At 36.8% G+C, this 16,069-nt stretch overlaps 1 protein-coding gene across 27 annotated transcripts in view; it reads right to left on the bottom strand.

The window, feature by feature from the left end:
• ADGRL2 (adhesion G protein-coupled receptor L2) overlaps window positions 1-16,069 on the bottom strand; it is a 487,569-nt gene that overhangs the window by 28,904 nt on the left and 442,596 nt on the right. For 19 of the 27 annotated variants that reach the window (XM_030572966.1, XM_030572960.1, XM_030572961.1 and 16 more), the window contains 11 exons: window positions 14,960-15,256; window positions 14,329-14,432; window positions 13,299-13,484; window positions 12,344-12,382; window positions 9,053-9,236; window positions 6,274-6,396; window positions 5,760-5,965; window positions 4,496-4,669; window positions 3,015-3,224; window positions 1,812-2,032; window positions 453-519 (listed from right to left, as the gene is read on the bottom strand). In XM_030572966.1, coding sequence (XP_030428826.1) covers window positions 453-519; window positions 1,812-2,032; window positions 3,015-3,224; window positions 4,496-4,669; window positions 5,760-5,965; window positions 6,274-6,396; window positions 9,053-9,236; window positions 12,344-12,382; window positions 13,299-13,484; window positions 14,329-14,432; window positions 14,960-15,256 — 1,811 coding nt within the window. The remainder of the gene's footprint in view (window positions 1-452; window positions 520-1,811; window positions 2,033-3,014; window positions 3,225-4,495; window positions 4,670-5,759; window positions 5,966-6,273; window positions 6,397-9,052; window positions 9,237-12,343; window positions 12,383-13,298; window positions 13,485-14,328; window positions 14,433-14,959; window positions 15,257-16,069) is intronic. The other 8 variants (XM_030572967.1, XM_030572986.1, XM_030572973.1 and 5 more) reach the window with 1 other exon arrangement.

A 16,069-nucleotide genomic window follows, 5' to 3' on the forward strand; every position in this document is an offset into this window, starting at 1 on the left:
TAGATTGAATTATTTACCCAGAGGATTGGAACTTCTGTTGAGTCATTCCAGTCTGTTGGACAAATACTTAGTTACAATTTTTGAACATGTACAAAACCGACTCAATAGATGGTAGTAATAATAATGGTCCTTTTGTAATCTGTATTTAGTACTATATGGATCTGTCACATGACTGCCATATCAATATGACCTTCAGTATTAAAATAATAAGGACAAAAAGAAGAAGTGAAGAAGCACCAAATGAGTTCTGAACATTAATAATTTGGTCAGAACTATATTTTAAACATTCTTTTCAGTCCATTGTTCTCATTATAAATTTGCCTTAATTATTTTCATACAAAACTCTGAGAGTAGGGTTTGTAATGACTGATGTTACTCAACCTTCATAACGCTGTTGCTCTTGTAAAATGAGCAAAAAGGGAAAGGGGGGCGGGGGAGGAAAACACTCTTACCAGAATAATGAAGGTAACAGGCCCAATGAAACTCCAGATAAAATAGTTGTCTACATGGAGCCAGCAACTGCAATGAAAAAGGCAATGAAAGTTAAATGATTACATTGGCTCCTGAGCTGCAAAAATGGAAAGTACAAAACCCATCTTAAATAATTCTTGAACAGGTGTTTCATTGTGAATACACAATGAGCCAACAACAGTGAACAGCATCATCTTAATCATGGCCATTTCCCCCCCTTAGCTAGGCCTGTTTTCTTGGGTTTTCTTTAACAAGATTGTTGATCATCTGCTCTGCTTTTCTCCTTACATACTAAAACTAATTTTAAAAAAATATAAAAAACCCTCTCTCTCGCTCTCTTTTTAGGTTCAGTCAAAGTTTTTGCTATGAACTGATGAAACCCAACATCAGTAAATGCTTTATTTTCATAGGTTTTCTATGTAATCTTCAAAATTTGCCTTTAACTTTATATCATAAGCAAAGTGCTGATCCCTGAAGAAAGCAAGATAAAAAACGTTCAGATGTCATGTTTTGCTGCAAAACAGTATGATATAAATAAAATACCCCATCTGGGAGTTGAATAGTAAGAAAAAACTCATGTGATATTAAAGTAAATGATGCATAAACTTATCGGGTGGCTTCACTTAGTGGTTCATTTTTCTTATAGCCCAGCACCCTGCTGAATCTCTTTTATTTGTCTTTCATCGGTAGCAAAATCAAGCAGCATTCTAGAAGTCAACAATATCTTCCCATACTGTAACGAATTTCATCAAAGGACAAAGTAAAACACCATTGGAAGGCAAATTCATGCCTCCAGCAACTCAAATCCTCAGAAACAGTCTATGTCTACCTTCTGTCACTTTCTATAAATAAAAGGCAATGGGTAATTTTAATCCTGCTTTACCCTTCTGATAAAATATTATCAAAGTGAAATATATAGGTTGGAATATTGTACTGTCATGATTCAGAATGAGACTTAGCTAGAGGGCCAGCTGAACAAAGCGATCTAATGAAGCATTAGCTTAAAACTGGGTGGTTAAGCCTGTCAAACACGAAGTTCGGAAGAATTTTTACTTAATACCATTTGAGGCCAAAAAGTTATTTACTTTTTCAATTTGTTTTAGGTCAATCTTTTGTGTTAAAAGAAAGACTATAATTTAGAATCTGCCTCTCCAGAGTACAAATCCTCTGAACCTAGAAAATTACAAAAGACTTGATTGTAATTTGTGCGCGGCATTGCCATTCTCTTATCAATAAAGCTTTCAAATGCTATTTTAGTCTGTCAGGGACCCTCTGACAGCTAACAGGCTTTAAAAAAATTATTCACTTGAAAAACACTCAGGTCACTTGCAATTACTTACGCTTTCTCTGTTCCATAGCTCTTATAGTCAATAGCTGCTGAGACACCAACTACTGTGGCAGGGAAGAGGTAGCCGGCGACATAGTAGTACTTCTTCCTAGAATATTCACTTTCAAATACTTCTACTAACATGAGATAGAGCTGCACTCCTTCTAGGCACATCCAGGCAAATGCTGCCAGGAAGAAAAAGTGTAAGAGGCCTGCAAATATCGGACATGCAATCTGCAAAGAAAGAGAAACATGAAAAAACAAACTGCCAAAAGCTTCCTAGCTAATTCAATACACTGCAAAATGAAACAGTATACTAATTTTGTTATGAAGGTAGTAACTGAATATATTTCAACCAAAGACTCTTCACAAGTCCAGAGTAGTTTTCACTAGCCAAAAACATATGCTAGATATTCAGAAATGTTAGTAATGTATTATGTCCACAGTAGCTGCAGAAAGTATACTCAGTTGCACTACATACGTTAAGTATGGAAACAACTTATTAATATTCCTAACTGTAGTGAAAGCATTAAAAACAATTCCATAATTTTGAGACCAGGATGTTAACACTGCTGCAAGACTTATATTGTAGAGGATTTGGTACATGAAGATAAATAAAGAACAGTTGGTTCTACATGTATTTATATATTCTGTTTAAAATTATTATGCAGCCATCCAAAATTTCTATCTGCTTTAATATAAAATAACTTTGCTTTTACTACTTTAGGAAGTTCTGCTGGTGTATCAGGAGCCAATTTAGATTCACTCCTGTCTAGCTGAATACTGGATGAAATTCTAAGACACACTCTGAGCTCTGAAGGATGGGATAAATTTCACCTAAGCTTTAAAAAGTTGCATCAGGCACTCAGAGGTCTTTGGTGTAAAAAGTTCATGTTTCTGGTACATAAACATTTAAATTCAGCACCACTTTGACAAGTACCCTTTAAATCACCTATCTTTATTAACATATGCTTCTTAATGGAAAAACACTATTTCCCTTTAAGAGAGAAATAGAAACTATAATGGTATTTTTGATGCCTGCAAATATTATTTGTGAACATGTCCATCTTAATCTTTTATAACGCCTTTTATCCCAGCCTTGCTCTATCAGTTACATACAGAAACTTGAAAGCTTGGCAGTAGTGTCATATTTAAATTCACATTCATTTCAAACAGTCATTTTCAGAGAACAAGATCAATATGCACACAGACTTACTTTGTATTCTGTTTTATCGATGCCTATTAGGAAAATGAACTCTGCAATGAATAGGTTGATACATAGATTCTTGTGAATAGTATTACGATCACTTTGTAGGCCACGGAAGAAACAGAATGTGAAGATGCAGATGGCCAGGCATACAAGGGAGATGACAATTCCCACCCAGGTGATGACAGTAAGGAGTAGCTCATGCACTCCATCTTTGTACTGAAAATAATCAAGAATGGAGAAAATTAATATGGCCACTTATCAGTACAAATAGAAGATCATTTAAACAGGTAGCAGCTAGAAAATTCCTGATGAATTTTATAGATGACAGAAGAAACGTGCTGAGTATTTTATCGATCTGATATCAGGTTTATCTGCTGTTCAAGATTAGTGTGCGTGCAAGAAAGGCAGCTCTGAGTGCACAGAGACAGAAATTTGAAATAGACGAGATAATATTTTTACTTTTTTTATCTGCAAGCTTGAAGAAAATTCTGTGGAAGAGACTTGTACCGTGAATGTATTGCTGTACACACATGAAGATACAAAAAAAATGTCATAATAGTCTATAAGAAAAAACCTTGCTTCTTTCCTACAAACCTACAACTCTATATCCAAAAAGCTTGAGTGGGAGAAATATGTGAACATTTATCATGAAGAAATCAATTAGAACAAAAAAAAGCAGAGTAACTCATCTGACCCTTCAACTTACAACACAAACTCAAACCTCATGTTCAGGTAAAGAATGGTTCAGAAGATTGTCTCACTTTCATTGAGCACAGGGTCAATCCTGTCATTCTCCTTGGTTTTGTTTTTTATATTGGTTGCATGGTTCAGCAACTCTCTGGCAGCTTCTTTGCTGGGCTATGCTGCTGCCATGTTTATATTTGCAGGCACTCTTGGGCTTCCCTATTTAGCCACTCTCCAAAGTGCACAATGTCCAGGCAAAGTCCTAGAGCCATTCACGTCACATGCTCTGGGACTTTAGAGATCTCATAGGCAGCGTGGTAAGCAGCTAGATGGTAAAGCTCTGTAGTGCAGGGAAGTTTGAAGAACCCAATAAAGAGGCTGCTGGACCTCATCATTAGTATAGCAGTTCGTGTTTATGGGAAACTTCCCCACGATTCATATCCAGCTGTATCTGGGAGTTTGTTAAAGGCATGGGGCTAGAAGTTGAATGGAGGGACCAGAAACCTGTCCAGTTGTGGGAAAGCACATCTGGTCAGAAAATTTCAACAAAAACAAGATTGTGACAAAAAACAGAAACAATTTTAAAAAGAATAATGTTCCCCTCACCTTGTGATCAGCTCTATGGAAGAGAGAGAAAGGTCATATGGAGAGGAAGCTGCTCTTGGAAGTGATGTGTGAAAGTTGGAAATGCTCAGAGATATGTTTAAGATTTGGATAAGCATCTGAACTTTTGCTTTCTTCTACATATTAAAGCCAAACCTTCAAAGGTTTGCTCTACACTGACTAGAAGCAACATTACTTACCACAATTTCCCTATGGGCCATAAGGATTGCAAAGTTGGTTAGGTGGCTGCAAGCACAAGATGTATGAGTTTTATTTGTGTCAATCAGCTTGCACCCCTGAGTGGACCAATATCCCATCATAGTCCTCTCTGAGTAGTTCCAGAAGGAGCAATTTGCATTGAAATAATTGTCAGGCTGGGGGATAAAAGGATAAAATAAAATTAGGATTTTATACTATAATATGGCAATAACAGTTCAATATATGTAAAAGGTAATTTAGATTAAACTTTGCATGTTTTGGACTATAAAGTTTTTCATCAGCAAAGTTGTGGACTATGTTGTACAAGGCAGACATCTAGTTTAAAAGGGACTTTATAGTCCGAACACTCTAATGTGTAATCTCAATTACTGTAAACCCAATTTTAAACAATTACAAATATCCATCTTACGATTTTATGCACTAATGGCTCATTGTAGTCTTTTTTTCTTTCTGCAAAATTAAAACTGAACTTATTCTGTAGGATTTCACCTGTAACTGACCATTTAAAAATATTGTCCCTTTTCTATTCTCATTTTTGAGCAAACCAAAGTTGCACATAAGAGGCGCCGAGAAAGGGTTAGCTCCTCAAGGCCTACTTCAAGGAGAACCTGCGGAAGTACATAAAAGAGAGGAAAACCCACATGTTTTTCTGAGCCAGTCCTGATAGTTTACTATACCCACACTCTTGTCATGGGAACAGAAAGAACCCAATTCAAACAGCAGAGTGAAAGAGTGTAGTAAAAAGAAACATATGGATTTAGCAGTCACAAGGAAGATGGACAGCAAACTTTGAGGCACTGGAGACTGTAGAAGCTACACTCTGTTCTCTGTTGAATAAATCTACTTGAACAATTTGCAAAGGTTTCCCAAAGATAGCCCGGAATTAAACTAAGTACTCCAAGTGTCATTTAATTTTGCTACATTAAACAAGCAGAGTCATAGCAGTTGATATTTTTCTATCCTGCTGCTAAGGTAAGAGTTAATTTTCACTTAGAAACAAATTAGAGTCATTTACATTTTCATGTTGATTACTGAATTAGCTTTCATTAAGAATACACTTAAGTTCTAATAATCACTGAACCAGGCTCATTTAATTTTATGTTTATAGACTTAAATAAACTTGTGTCTCTGACCTAGTCCAACATTTAAAATTCAAATGGAAGGAAGGTGTTTTTTTTTTTCCTGCTTTGCTCTTCTCTCTTGCTGATTTTATGTTCTTCCCATTAATTCATTAGCATAACTCACATCAATGTGTTCCAGGGTAAAAAGCACAGGATCAGTCAGGTACACACGGCTGGACTCCTTGTTGATGGAGGCTGCAATGACGTGGGAGTTCACTGCAATGGTACTGTTCCGACCAACGAAGTCACTATCCAGCTTTATGGTCGCGTTTTCGGTACTGAGGAACCGTCCCAAACTTTTGTAAATGATGAAAACCAATTTTGCTAATCCTATTAAAGGAAAACTCCCATTATAATGTCATGGAATTGTAGGTGAAGAGTACAATGTGTGCTGAATAATCTACTGTCTAAATGAAAAATAAAACATCAGCAGAGACTAATGCATTTTGAAGGATTTGGATTCCAACCAAAGAGACTTGCACACACTCCATACAATAAAGAGCCACTGAACAGCTATTTTTACTTCTGAAAGTCAATGTATTAACATATTCAGAAATGCAAGATTTAAATTACTATTGCTTTAAATGTGTATTTTACACAGATTAAAGGAGTCAAATTGTTTATGTGCCCAAACTTACCATTCCTGCTGTTCTGTTTCACAGTGTTTGCAGAGAGTTGGATCAAATTGCCTCCTTCACTGCCCTGAGGAAATTTCAAGTCCTGCACCTGGCCTTCTGTACTGAGCACTGCAACTTCCAGAACTAGTCAGACCAAACACATACCAACAAGGGAAGAGAGGAAAAAAAAAGTAGAAAACATATTTTGTGGTCAGAATACAATGTGGCAGGCGATAACTTTCTGAAAACTCCTTATTCTGTTGTCCTTGTTTGCCTCTAAAAGACAGATGCATGCTGGATGTTTCAACTATGAGGACTTAGTTTCTTTAATCTTTAATAAACTTAGTTCATACTACCAAAGTAACAGCATTTCAGTGGTGAAAACATAACAAACCTTGTTTTATTGTGTGCTTACGAGACATTATTTTAAAAGCATTGTAAAATCTTAGGTTGAAGAAATGCTTAATTTTTGAAGCCCAGAGTGTCTCTACTGCATAAATTGTTAGTGTCTGTCTACAGTATTTAACAGCAATTATGCAATACTAAGGCTATCCTAAAATACTGTAAATAGCTAGGTGCATTAAAATCGTATAGTTACGTGAATCTGTATTTTTGTCTAGGAAAGTCCAAAATATAGGTTTTCTGCATGTATGTCAAAGAGTTGTTGGAAGACATTTTATGTTCCGCCAAACAAGTATTTTAAAAAGATTTAAATGTTACTATCAGATCTTTATATTTAACTCAGGTTTGTATAGTGCACAGCTGAGGTTTTATAGAATGACCTTGCAAGGTTGGATGCTCTTTGATAGGTAAAATTACTCAGTTCAGGAGAGCCCACTTATCAGGAAATATCTTTGCCTCAGTGTTAAAACCTGGCATTTACGCCCACCTGTACATCACATTTGACAATGGTTTAAATTTTTCCCCTTACATATTCTGAAGGACAAATACAAATGCTTCCAATAACCAACAAAACAGTTAATGTACACGAACATGACGGATCTACAGCGGTTTTTGCATGGAGACTACTTATTTGACTAATGAGTTCAGTATAAGAATACATTGTGACATCACGGGTTACTGAAGTCCATGACACTTTTACCACTGAGTTCAATGGGGGTGGGAGGACAGTATTTCACTCAGAATGTCTTTAAAGGGGACAGAGGGAGAACTGTGGGGAATGGAGGGGATGGGCAGTCCACTGCAAGCCTTTCTGAAGTTAAGATTTTAGGTTGCTCTGTTTCTGAATGCTATTTAGTTTTTTGGGAGTTGTGCTTGTACAGCTGGTCTGTTAGGCCTTGGCTGACATCAGTAGCCTTGACATGAGCAATATATTATTTTAATTTGAAGGCAGCTTCTCCTGAGCACTGACATACAAGTAGTCCCATCGAACTCAATAGAACTACTTGTACATCCGTGTTTGAAAGATAAGGGGCCTGGATACACAGTCTACTTTAAAGGAAGCTGTTGCCTTACAAGAGGCATGTAGGCTAATTTACAAAAGATGTTTCCTTACAGTTTTTCAAGGGGAAAAAAGTAAAGGTAAAAATATGAAGGAAAAATGTCTTCAATTAAATCAGACGAGAATACATTTTAAAAAAATTTTAACAGTTAAATCCAATGCAAACTCTCAAAAGCTTTTCATAAAGAGATTCCATCCAAACTCCTATTACGGGAGTGAAACTTTTATAATGACAATTGGTGTAACTATTTATGGTGATAAACATTTCCTGTGAAAGTTCTATAACTAGGCAGGCAGAGCTACCACTATAGAAAGTAAGGGCGATCCAGAATTTAAATTTACAAGTGCACAGTTCACACCAATATTACTTTGCTTACAATGTGATGCTTAGGATGCAGTTTTAAGAGGGAAAATAGAGGTTTAAGATATTATTTGTTTGGAGGCCTTTCACCTGCGAGACCCTAAGTACCCAGCAGTTCCACATTGTTCTCACATCCCCACCCGAAAAATTATTTATTCAATACTCTTCCTATTACCAAATCTCTCAGTCCAATCCCCAAGCCTCTGACTCAGCACCTTGGCATCATATGCTTCCCTTTTCCCTTGTACTTGAGGCGTGACTCATCAGTACACTAAAGACATTTTAATTTTATGTACCAGCAGTGGGTTTAACTAACTCAAGACTATATCTGTATTTGTAGATCCCTAATGCTGAGCCCTTCATCAGAGCCACCATTTAAATTCTAAATTATGTTCCAAGTATCTGCAACTATTTTGCAATCTATGGAGCACGGCTATTCTGTATTATGGGAGATGTAGTTCACTGCATGCATTTTCACTTGAAGGCACTTATGTTTAATACAAACATTTGGTCCATGTTCTACGTGCCTAAAACATTTAACTGGCAAAGCACATTCCAGAAAGTAATTTAAATTCATTAGGAGTAGATTATATATAATGTGAAAACATTTCCACAGCTCCACAGCAAGCATTTCAGTTACTTCAGAAAATCCATTCTCTGGCATTTAAGCACTATTCATATCCATACATTTTGCTAATGATTTTCCAATTGATGATGAACTTTGCAACATAAACTGCTTTACTTTTTTACATAGAATTAATTATGCCACAGAAGAATATATTTTTTTAACTAATTAAGAAAATGCCCCAATTTACGAACACTTTCCCCCTCCCCCCAGATGGGAAACTGCAGCTCACCACCAAGTACTGCAGACCCAGGTTTCTTAGTGTACTGTGATTATTAACCTTGGTTGTTGCTTTCTTGTCATACCAGGATATGCAGTACTTGAAACTACACTTGAAGATAAATTAACTTACCAATGTTTTCAGTGGGCATTGAGACTCTAGTTGGTTCTAAGAGATTGTCAGCCAAGACAAAAGCCCCTTCTTCTAGCGTATCAAGTAACATTGTTGCAGCATGTGCTTGTTCTGAAGAATTCATATCTTTCCAGGATTCTAGAGCTTCAGGCCTGAGTAGGTTGTTCACTGTGTCAACGATTGCCTGTATTCATTAGAAGACTATCATTAGGTGTGATTGCCCTAGGCAGTGGGAGAAAGTTTCCAATGTTATCTGGTGACAATTATAATATTTAACTATCAAGATGATTTACTGTGATTTAATGGCTCCAGAAAACTATTTTCAACCTACAAATATTTCCAACCCTTTGTTGAACTAACACAAATAGAGGTACACTAGCCACCAACAGTGTTATCTGTCACTGGTAAACATGCTGATATGACTTGTTTTGTATCAGATATGAAGACTCCATTATCAATGTGCTGAGAAATGTAAGAACCAATGCAAATGGTCTTGCCTCAAGCTTAATACTGAAGTTAATGTCAACAAAATATAATTCATATTTAGAAAACACCAAAAATACCAAAGCCAGCAGTCCAATATTTAGGCTAAAAAGGCAGTACTACTATCCTGCAAACTTAACACAACACATGCAGCTACAGTACCACAAGCTGTTGTCTAAGACAAACTCTTTCTTTTATTATAAGAGGCATGAAATGAAGTTGCGTCAGTAGTTATAAAATAGTCTGCACCTGTCTCTCTCCCCTTTCTTGTACCTGTTGACAAATACTTGGAAGCTTACTAACTTCCATTCCTGCACAATGGTCATTCAACAAAAGAAAGCAGTAGAGCAAACAAGATGCCCACTGACTGACTCTGTTATCTGTGAAAGCATAATTACAAAACTGAACAAAGTTCCCATTTTTTAAAGTCTGCACTGTGACAACTATATTATTGTGTATTAGGGCTGCATATAAAAGCTGCATATAAAACAACATAAGTAAGGAAAGAAGGGAATTTGAAGAGACATCATTACATTATTACAAAATAATCCAATCAATCACAGTAATCAGTTAATCAATTGAAGGCAGGCTCTTACACATTAATGCATAATGTAGCTGTGCACTGAATATGCCATGCATTGCTGAATCATTGTCCCATTTACCTAGTCATAATGTGTCATTAAGCACATATATAATTTGATCAATTTAAAAGTACTGGGAATGGAAACAGAACACAAAAATATTGGTTTGGAATACTACACTGTGCACATGAATGAATAGAAAAAGTTGGTTGAGGCTATTGTCAGAGCAAGATTAATTAGCCTAATCCATCTTTATATCCTCTTTCTGCCAGCATTGTGAGCCACACAACCTTCCTGGCAGGTTGAAGATACTTTGAAGTGGCATTAAAAGGCTTTTTTTCTCTAATGGGAGATAGAATAGTCAAAATGCTCACACTGATACTGCTACAGCCATTAACTAGAGTGGAACAGAAATTGGTCTGCAGAGGCCAGATTCATTAGTCACCAAGAAATACAGATTGGAGCCTCTAATCTGAGGTACAATTGAATCCTCTGTCACAAAGTGGGAACTTGCTTCATTTGCATAGTGTAAGTCAGTTTTTGATTTGTAATTTCAAGAGGTTTGTTATTCTTATCTGAACAGAGAAGCTCATCTGAGACTCACTGAAAACGATACCGGTCAGAAATTAAGGTCGCGCTACTTTTCTTGTGTATCTATATACCGTGCTGATTATATGCATTCATTAACTTGAAGCATGCCTTATTTACTATGGTACTATGGTATGATTATCAATATAATAATATTTCTGAGGTGCGCTTTCCTCCCTGCTAAAGAGAGGGGAAAAAAATAAAAGGACTATTTTTGTCCCAATGACACACGTGTCCTGGGTAGTACACCAATTACTACATTTCCCATTAACCTATATCTTAAGAGGTGAACTGCAAATGAATTATGAAAATTCAGTCCATTCCAACAATATCTGCTGTGCTCCCCATTAACCAGGCTAAAAGGGACAATTAAAATATTATTTGAAATCTGATTCTACCACTCCTACTTCTTTTTTTCCTTTTGGATCTCACAGTAACTATTCTTGCTGTGACCAACCAGCCCCCATTTCTATGCAAGGCTCCAGCCTGTGAATGCTGGTGACTGGAGCATTCCTATATAAAGGGGGGAATGTCAGATAAGAGGCTTTTCTTTTTATTATGTTGTGCGGTGTTTCAAAGTTTTTATTACTCTTGTATTAGATCCCATAGGGTATAAGCAAAAATTAATAATATTAAAAAAGAAACTTTGAAAAACCGTGCAATATAATTTAAAAAAGCCACTTACGTAATCCATTCTAGGCCAGTTTCTTCCACTAGCAGTACTGAGTGGTGGCAGTGACATAACTGGCACAGCATCACAATGGCCACGTCCAGACTAGGTATTAAAATCGATTTTAGATACGCAACTTCAGCTACGGGAATAACGTAGCTGAAGTCGAATTTCTAAAATCGAGGTACTCACCCATCTGGACGGCACTGCATCGATATCCGCGGCTCTCCGTGTCGATTCCGGAACTCCATTCGGGTTGATGGAGTACCGGAATCGATGTAAGCGCGCTCAGGGATTGATACATCGCGTCCAGACTAGACGCGATATATCGATCCCCGAGCAATCGATTTTAACCTGCCGATGCCGCAGGTTAGTCTGGACGTGGGCAATGTGGGAACTGGGCACTGCAGGGATGGAGGCTGGAGAATCTGTAAGAAACTGAAAGTCAGGTAACAATATACTCCATGCCCCTTGTAGCTTAGCTAATGGGACACTTGGCACATACTGTACTGTAAAGTTACAGGAATGATTTTATTTTTATTTGCAGTCCACCCCCTTAAATTACTGAATCTGATCTTTGAAAAGACTCTTAACAAAAATCTCTGGAATTTAAGATTGCACCTCGGAAAAAGCGAGAAACTAGCAATATGACACCATTACTGTTTTATTGACATTTTTTCTCCACAAACATAACGCAGGGAAACAGAGATGATATCTCCAAATCACAATGCTCATTACTATTCTTGTACTTTTTGATTGGCAGCAGGAGGAAGGAGAAGAGTTGTAAGTGCTGATCATTTGCTTATTCTGAGAGTATTATACCTGTGCAAAGCCAACATTTGTACAGTTGATATGGGGCACAAACACATTTATCAAAGACTGAAATACATAGGATCATGCAGCAAGATGATAAAGCGTGGCAGGTTGCTGAAGCAGGGTGAAAGCAGGGTGACAGCACAGGAGAGATACCTTAAGGTAAGCCCTGCATGTCTTCTCTCGTTTTTGGAGCTTTTTAGTAAGAAAAAAGAAAATCAGAGGTTAGACACATTCTGGAAGCTACAGAAATATCCAAAAATCTTCAGCAGGCAGAGTCCAGATGTCTGTCTAGTTTTAGCCCAATGTACTTCCATGGGGCCATGCAACATTCTTGAGGAACACTACTCCCCAACCATATACCTGGTTATAACCTTCCTTTCCTCCATCAATGGGAGTTCTGTTCAAACTATGGGTAGACTATGGGCATATGCTTGGTCTCTGGAGGAACTCTGCTCAGCAATATAGCTAGGGATTTTAAATAAAACTATCATCAACCACTCTTGCAAGACCTAAAATGCCAAGACTGTAGCTGCCAGAGTAGGAGATGTGAGAGGATGGGATGGTGTTTCCAAAACAGACTGGATGAAAAATCTTTAATTTATATTGTGCTGACTGAATCACAGTGGGCCAGAAGTTTAGCAGCCACAACAGGAAAACTGGAATGATAATGTTATTATGATTCACATTCAAGAACATGAAGAGATATTTTTATCTGTGATAATATTTGCCAGTAGTAATAACATGTTTAATATACCAAATTATCATTAGTGATTAATGCTCGGGTCTTAAATGGACTAAAAAAGGCTCTGAGCCTGCAATGGGTTTCCATGAAGATATGCTACTCCCCAGAGTTCAATAGTGTCCCTTCTTCTCAAAGCAGAGGTGATATATTCAATATTTGAATAAGTATACACACATTTTATATTTGAACCCAGTCATCTACTGAGTTTCATGTCAGCCAAGTAATAAAATTTACACTTTATTGTGGATTTGTTTTTTTCTTAAATCTTTATTTGTGCAGTAGGAGTAAAGCATAGATTTGGCAGTAATGTTTCTGAAAGGGAAAAAAGGATTATCCTAGCAGATGGAGGTGTGGGAAGCTGTGTACCTTGTTATAACTCCGCCCAGCTGAGTCTTTTTCACTAGGCCTCAGTACTTGCAGTTGAGCATCAAGAATGTCCACCAACTGTTCCATTAGCCTCACTGATGAACTCACATCACCAGCAAAAACTGGTCCTTTGGTGTGTTTAGCCAGTTCATTGGCAAGATTAGCTGCATTTTCTCCACTTCTGATCTGAAAAGACAACTTATATTATCTCAGCAGGCTCCCTTGTTCTGCCTGTGGCTTCCAGTTCTGATTCTCTGTATATCTTTGTTGTGGTGAAATAATTATTTGCATGTACGTTGAAATCCACAATTAATTGAACCAATAACTTTATCTCAGAAGATTAAAAGTTTTTAGATCCATAACACACAAAAGAAGCTCTTAACAGCCATCAAAACCAGAAATCAGATTGGTAATTTTGGGCCAGATCTTCTATTTCATCTGCACTTTCACTTTACCATTGTTATCAGACACTAATAAATCTTTTTGTTCATACCAGTGTCTGAGGCATTTGAAAGTCAAGCAGTTGGTAGTGATGGCAAATTATTTAGTTTCATAAACCTCACTAACGCTCACTAGGGAGGGGAAGAACAAAAAGTGATGCTGCACTCTAATCATTTTCTGTTTTTAATGCACTTTTTTAGAATTCTAGTTTCTTCCATCATTTTCAGTTAGCTAAAAATCTGCTTATACCATACATATTTTGGTATGCATTTTATAATTCTTGATTTATTAGGTGAATGTACTTTTTTTCCTACTGAACATCAAAAAGCACATTTGAATTTAATAGGAATGAAATTAAGCAAGCATGGACTCATTAAAAGAGTTTAATTTAGAAAACAGCTTACCAAAGAACACATGTGAACCTAACTTTCAGTAAATGCTTTGCAGACAAAGTATGCATAATTCTTTCTACTTTTAAATTGAACAAAGAGTAATAAAGATGGTTTCAACATACAAAGCTGAATAATTTATGTTCAGAGTTAAAACCCTTAATCACCAGTGTGTATCATATTAAAGGGTTCCAACCAACCTTCTGAGCCAGCTGATTTACCCAGTGTGAGGTACAGTTGCTAAGATCAGGGCCCTTAGGGTTCCATGTTCCAGTGGAAACCATGCAGAGATACGAGGCAGTTCCTACAACAGATGTAGAAACAACAGTGAAATTGAAACCATTTTTCTGCATGCATTCAGGAAATCAGCTACAATGAACTCCAAACTCTATATTAAATTTTGAATAACACTAGTGGAAACAACTGACAATAACTGACAAAATGTAAGAAAATAATGTAAATTACAAACGGCAATATACAAGTCAGGGTAAAGTATCAGACTTTTACAGCAAAGAAACAAAAATCTCTTGATTTTCCCTAGAAATCATCCAGAGAGCAGCTCATAATGGGAAAGGCAGCTGTAAGAAAACTTCTCTACAGTTCTCAAGCAAAGACCTAAAATTTTACCCTGGATTCTTGAAAAGTGTGTGTGAGGTCATTCTGTACCTATTATCAAATGCCTTTTATAGATCAAGGCCTAAACAAACACGACATACTCCGAGTAACAAAAATCATGACACTTTGAGATTACCTAAAACAAAAAATGCCATGAAAGTCGTCCATTCCTTTTGAAACATTTACTTGAGATCAAGATTTTATTTAAGGCAATACCTCGAGTTCCTTTGGGACAAGGGCGTTCAACCATCATTCCTCTTTGCGTCTGAGGCCAGCTAATCCCCCTGGCCTCATCAGGTTCACAGAATCTCTCTGGCAAAGGGAAAAAACTTGTCACAGGAGGAATTTTCGTTGTGGAAACTGCTGGTGGTGGCCTGGGCCCTCTGCTTCCTTCCTTTGTGCCTCCAGCTAACGTTGTGCTTATGGGGCCTTTCTGTGAAGTCGTGCTTATGGTTGACACAGTGGTTTTGTATAGCTCTGCTGAAGAAGTTATTGTCACTGCGGTAGTAGGCACTGTAGGGAGAAAATAAGAGTAATAAAAATAACTGTTCTTCAGAATAGTGAAGAAAGGTAAAAAAAAGGTTATGTGATTTTACATGATTCTCTTGTGTCTTTTTTTCTTTATTTCCGTATCAATCTTTTGCGCTCTGTACAGTCACCGTTAAGCATAATTCTGAATGAGTTTCTACTCTTTTTTTAATTCTCTCAGTCTCAAATTAACATGATGGTTCAGTATATTTTGTTTACACCTTCTCTCTGATACAAATTGATAGTTACATTGCTAAAGGCCGAGGGGCACTGGTAATGAATGATCAGTACATGACAAATAGACATAAAACAATTAAACACGTTCTAATCACCTTAAAAAAGAGCAGTATGATAGAATAATTTAAATCAACGTGCTGTAAACAATCAAGCTCAGTGTAATAACAAAAAATTGTGCACTGTAAATAACTAGGCTTTTTAAAATCTAAAAAACATCAAGTCACCCACTCTACACCTTGCAAGAAATTAATTACTGTAACATCTTCCTACTCAGCATCATTCTTGCTTGATTAGATCTCAACAGAAGAAAAGCCTAGCATGTATGTGTTGTCTTAGTTTTTGATCATCTCAGGTTTTAACTTTTTTTTTTTTTTTTTTTTTAATATAAAGAGGGTATGAAGAAACAAGTAATTCAAGCCCGTGGCAAATACATGGCTTAATCTTCTGTGTCAAGACAACATTGGGTTAGGCCAAATAATTTGTGATTTGAGACCCACAACCGACTGATTCTGCTAACCTATATATGGACTGTACTAACAAATAATCCTTGTACTGATGAAG

This window comes from Gopherus evgoodei, chromosome 8, assembly GCF_007399415.2.
Source record: "Gopherus evgoodei ecotype Sinaloan lineage chromosome 8, rGopEvg1_v1.p, whole genome shotgun sequence".
Lineage (NCBI taxonomy): Eukaryota > Metazoa > Chordata > Testudines > Testudinidae > Gopherus > Gopherus evgoodei.